The sequence below is a fragment of the Sinocyclocheilus grahami genome, unplaced genomic scaffold (assembly GCF_001515645.1).
Source record: "Sinocyclocheilus grahami isolate Dianchi unplaced genomic scaffold, SAMN03320097.WGS_v1.1 scaffold23.1, whole genome shotgun sequence".
In the NCBI taxonomy this organism is placed as follows: domain Eukaryota; kingdom Metazoa; phylum Chordata; class Actinopteri; order Cypriniformes; family Cyprinidae; genus Sinocyclocheilus; species Sinocyclocheilus grahami.
Genome location: NW_015505202.1, coordinates 2354742 through 2360654, shown reverse-complemented (window position 1 = coordinate 2360654; position 5913 = coordinate 2354742). Strand labels below are relative to the sequence as shown.

Sequence of the window (5913 nt, the reverse complement as noted above, 5' to 3'; positions counted from 1 at the left end):
TTTCCATGACATTCTAATTTATTGAGATGCACCTGTATATAATTCACCATATGGATAGAGAGATTCTCTCTGCTCCTCAACCTGATGCCTTACTCATTAACAAAGACCTTCAGGTCTTTTATAAACTTGGAACAACCACCCAAACACTATAAATGCATAAATGAGACAGAACATAATGTATTAGGTCTTAAAAAATATTTTCATTTTTGTGCATACAGAACATTAACATTTCAAAAAGTCATTTCGGCAAGGAGAGCATAATATACATAGCATTTAACAGACAATACATAACTTTCTACTGTTTAAAAAAAAAGTATTCTCAGGTATCTAAAGAATACACAAAGAAAATCTTTTTTCTTTTTTTCTTTAACCTTTAAGGTGACACACTTAATAATGCCCCTTTCTGGACACTGGTCATTTACTAAACACAGTAATTAAATACATTAGGAATTAAAACTTAAAATGTTATTGTCAAATTTGTCTCTGATTACCCAAAAAGAATTCATAACGAACTTCACAAATGTACAATTCCCACACTGACCATAACATTTCAATGACAACATTTCATGTCAATTCATGTCAGCATGGAAAAAGATAATATTTAATATATAAAGCTGAAGTGTGACTTTTTTTTTTAAGTTAAATACTTCAATGTACTGTAAACAATGACTAAAGCAATGGCATGAGTTTGCAGTTGAACTATATGCTGTTCGATCAATGTGTATAAAATATACTAAATAAATGCATAGTACTATTTAAAATGTGTTTAAGATCACATGATATATCATATCAGTTTTGATATCACTTTATTTTGATAGTCGATTTATACGACATTCAACTAACTCTTGTTTGCAACTCCATATCAACTAGTAGTCATTGATCAGAGTATTAGTAGACTGTATACTTAATATCTGCAAACATTTTATTTATTTCCCCAGCACATTCTGCTGACTATAAAGACATTTTTTGCAAGTACTTACTCTACTAACCCTAACCTAACAGTCTACTAATACTCTAATGTTAGTTGATATATAGTTGCAGATGCAGTTAGTAGAATGTTTAAAGTGGACTACTGAAATAAAATGTAACCATGGTTTTATTCTACATGGAGTGAATCCCCTCATAGAGGCCACCGTGTTGAGATCACATGACTAGCCAAATACTACTCTGTTTATGCCATTAACTCCCTGTTTTGTACATTTTCAATTACAGAATAAATCACGACTGATGGCATGATTAACTAAAAAAATAAATAAATACAACTTTTGCATGATGCTCAATCCATACCACTAGGTGTCTGTTTAACCCCCAAGACCACTGTCACTGTCATTTTTCCAACAAATAGATTGCACCTAGATTGCAAGGAGTGACATTCCTATCATTCAAAGATAGATGGTTCTGCATTAGTGATTAATGGTGATTTCAAATGAGAGCCTATAAACGGTCACACCTCAGTCTCTGGTAGTATTACCAACAACATCTTTATGAAGTTATTTATGGTCAGTAACTGTAGAATTAAATTTCTAACCACTGGCTGGCAAGTCTGATGGAATTTAGAAGTGTGTGGCTCTCACACAGGACTTTCTAAGGAATCAGGAACCCCAGCAGGTCCTATATGATGGCCCTGAGGCATCCCAAAGGTTGTTTGAATAGGCTGTGGGTAGTCATGGATGTAATGTTGACTAGAAGACATGGAGTTTGATCTAGCTGTTGGGTGGATAACATGGTGGACCTCTGGCATGGTATACTGGTCATACTCTGGAACTGCAGACATGTCAGTATTAAGAGGGAGAGCTGGAATTGGCAGGAAGTGCTCAGTGTCATCGCCACCAGTAAGGTAGCCCATGTCAAGAATTTCTGGAGCAGTGTGCATGAAGGAGGGCATCTGCACCAATTCATACTGGAGAAAACCTTGGATCTCAGGAGAATAGATATTCTGAAGGCAATCTGAGGTATCCCAGTAATAGCCTGTTTGAGTTTGAAAACCAGACAATTTGACAATTATTATTAAGATCACAAAGAACTCAATAATGTGATTAGTTTGGTCAGTGCTGGACGTTGAGAAAATAAACAATCAGCTACATGCTCCCATGCAGAAAATGAGTTAAAGTAGCAGGCTGAGATGTAACAACATGACATGAGATGTAACTGTGTATACCTTTTTCTCACCATGTCAAACTATGTTTTGACTGGGCATTTCGCTTTGGAGGCTTGTAAAAGTAACAAATAAATAAATTAGTCATTAAATCAGATTTGACGCTTTTTAAGACAAAACTTTACAAAAGACCCTATGTATTAAACATAGAGATAGAGCAGAAGATATAACGGACATAACATGTTGATAAATCCTAAATATGATTCCAACTAGGTGTTCTGTAAAGGCACTATGAAATGACTACAATAGTATATCTGACCATAAGAATATTAAGCACCATAAGGCTAAACACATTAATTGATGACTAATGCACTATTCCATCCTACATGCACATGCGTATTCCAATATTGATCTGAATTTGGTCACATTTTGATTGTGTGATAACAAATGTTTAACCCAAATGCCTTGATTAAATTAAGCCAATATTACAGTTTCTAGAAATTTGCGCCGTGAACACATATTCTGATATACACTCTAATGGAATATTTGTTTTTATGGGTGCATATATGTTTTGAAAAGTCCAGTTTTCAAAGAAAGATTTTGGAAAGAACCAATATTCAATGATAAGTAATTACATTTGTTAATTAATTCAAGATCTTTTTAAATTTAATTTAATTAAGATCAACATGATTTGACTATATACAGAATTACTGAAAAATGTAAAGGTTCTAAAAGCAAAAATCTCAGGCCTTTCTTGCTTTTCTTTTTAAAATTAATTCAGCATAACACTTACACTGTAGCCCATTTGGATCTGTTCAGAATCTGTGCTCCGATTTAATCCATATGGGGGCTGAATTCATTACAGAAATAGCACATAGATACATATGTTGCAAATGAATACACCAGTGCACAAAATAGCAAAATATGCTTTTTTTTTGTCCGATCTGTGCATTTGTTTAAAAAAAAGTTGTTGGACTAAATGGCAAGATTTTGAATTTTTAGTGCAACTTACTGTTGTCATCCGTGACGTCTGATTGGAGAGAGCACATGGACCGCAGACATCTTTTACCATGAGACAAAGAAATACTGTCGCCTTCAACTGCTAAACAGGAAGTCAAGTCTAGGAATTTTTCTGGAAGAATAAATACAAAAAAGGAACCGTAAACAGCAATTCTGCAAAGGTGTTAACTAGGGTTACGTTAAAATGACAACAATGTACTAAAAACGGAAAAGCATCTTTGCATTTTTTTTAAGTTTCACACACAAACGGCAACATTGTCAAGATGACTCCAGTTTACACAGATCTGTGAAAATGACTAAAACACGGTACTACGCATGCCAGACCAGTAGTTGGCGATGTCCCATTGTAAAGAAACACTATGCACCTGTGTACATACCTACAGACCAGGGATCCTCAAATCTGGCCCACAAGATCCACTTTCCTGCAGAGTTTAGCTCTAACCCTAATCAAACACACCTGAACATGCTAATCAATGTCTTCAGGATCATTAGAAAATCACAGGTAGCTGACTTTGATCAGAGTTGGAGCTAAACTCTGCAGCGCATTGGCCCTCCAGGGCAAGATTTGAGGAACCCTGGTATAGACTAAACACGTAACACACATTCAACTGACATCACCGTTTTTACAAATTTGCATTTTTACACTGAGTTTACACCTAGAAGATAATATTATTGTTTTTAAAAACTTGCACTTTAAAAATGCACTCAGTAACTAGTTTTACATATTTAAAAAAACAAAAATAATAAATAAATGGAGCCCACATGTGGAGATCACATGACCAGCTGAACAGTACTTGCTTTTTTTTTTACTGAGGGCACCTTTAAAGGCCTCCGCCTGAAGGTTCAGATTGCACTAACCATCATACTCCTCATCCCAGTCCATTTGCTGTATGGAATTATTTTCCGAATGTGAATGGGATGCTTTGCGATGTGGTAGGTTAGGGGCTACACTGCACACAGCCACAGTCTTCCTAAGACCAAAGATTGGATCTGGCGCGAAGCTGCTGAACTCAGGCACGGAGCCTCGGTTGTTTCGACATTCTCCAGGAATGCTGGGTGTGTAGGAGTTGAGTCGCACTGGGACCTGCGGCGGGGTGTCCGGGTACGATTCTTTTCGGGCTTGGTTGTATACGCTGGACCTCTGAATGTAAGAATCAACATCTTTGTACTTATCAAGCACTTTATCGCTCTTGTCAGGTTTCCAGGTTCCTTTCCACACTATTAAGAAAAACATAGTCAAAACAAAGATGGCCATCAAGAAGGCCAGCATTGCGACCAGTTCTCCAATCCAAGAGTTCCAGGACGAAGATATAAGTTGGTTTCTGACTTCTGTGTCCATCTCACACAGTCTCCCGCTGAATCCCACCAAGCAGGAACAGTTAAAGGACCCGTATGTGTTGACACAACGGCCGTCATTGAAGCAAGGCCTGTCCACACACTCGTCGACATCGATCATGCACCTGAAAAACAAAAATACTCTGTCAAACATACTTGGGGAAAAAAAGTACTATGATATGTTCATAAGGATGACAAAAACAAAATACCTTTCTCCTTTGAATCCTGGCTCACACTCACAGATGGGTCCATCAAGACCGTCTATACACTGTCCACCATTCTGGCATGGATTCTCCTTGCAGTATGGACCTATCTGACACCTGCAATCATACAAAGAGTTTTGGGCATACAGAAATTCTATCCCATTGACAGATTTTATCATCAAAAATTCATTCAGTTGTGCAGTACTTGTGTAGTACCTTTGACCTGAGTACCGGCCCCTGCATTTACAGTAGTAGTCCAGGTTATTCTGGATGCAGGTTCCTCCATAAAGGCAGGGGTTGGAGTCACAAAGACCGATCTTGACCTCACAGTGAGTCCCAGAGAATAAAGTGCTGCATTTACAGACATAACCTGTGGGAAGATCACCATATCAGTGACCCAGCAATGCAATAAACCAGTTTATACATATAATATAGGGGTTAAATAAAGATGTTTTGTGCAGTGGGGTCTAAAACCATTAGCAAAATGCTTGTTTATCTAATATTACATCTCTAATAGCTAATTTGTACAAAAAAAAATTGTGTACAATTATCTCTCTTTTAAGTTTCACGGAAGCCAATTTCTTCCTCAGATAAATACTACATGCTTGCCTAGGCTGTATTTATTTGATTAAAAATACTATTAAAACAGTATTGTGAAATATTATTACAATATAAAATAACTTTTTTATTTTAATATATTTTCAAATGTAATTTATTCCTTTCATGTTAAAGGTGAATTTCGGCATCATTACCCCAGTCTTCAGTGTCACATGATCTTTCAGAAATCATTCTAATATGCTGATTTGCTTTAAAAATTATTATCAGTGTTTAAAACAGTTGAGCTTCTTAATATTTTTGTGGAAACTAAATTCAGGATTCTCCAATGAATATAAAGCTCAAAAGAACAGCATTTATTTAAAACAAATCTTTTGTAACAATTTAAAAGTCAGTACTGTCACTTTTTATCAGTTTAATGCATTCTTTCTGAATAAAAGTATTACTTTCTTTAAAAAAAAAAAAACTACCAAACTTTTGAAAGGTAGTGTATATCTCACAATGTCACTTTATTTCTCTCAATGAGACTTTTTTAATTAAGTAAAAGTAAAAATGTAATATAAATTTGAAGACATAAATTCCTTCAAGACATAAAGTCGCTGTGAGATATAAAGTTGCAATTGCCTTTTTTTGTACCTTAAGGCAGAAATGGGCTCCCACAGTATTTATTTATTTATTTATTTAATTATTCCAGATTAAAGGGGG

At 35.7% G+C, this 5913-nt stretch overlaps 1 protein-coding gene across 1 annotated transcript in view; it reads right to left on the bottom strand.

The window, feature by feature from the left end:
- Positions 1-1398: 1398 nt before the first annotated feature.
- The window catches only part of LOC107561359 (protocadherin Fat 1-like), a 37134-nt gene continuing 32619 nt past the window's right edge, over positions 1399-5913 (bottom strand). Inside the window, exons 23-27 of the mRNA XM_016245793.1 lie at positions 4870-5023; positions 4660-4770; positions 3974-4575; positions 3108-3227; positions 1399-1968 (exon numbers count right to left, since the gene is read on the bottom strand). Of these exons, the coding sequence (XP_016101279.1) occupies positions 1571-1968; positions 3108-3227; positions 3974-4575; positions 4660-4770; positions 4870-5023 (1385 nt within the window). The 3' untranslated portion in view covers positions 1399-1570. The remainder of the gene's footprint in view (positions 1969-3107; positions 3228-3973; positions 4576-4659; positions 4771-4869; positions 5024-5913) is intronic.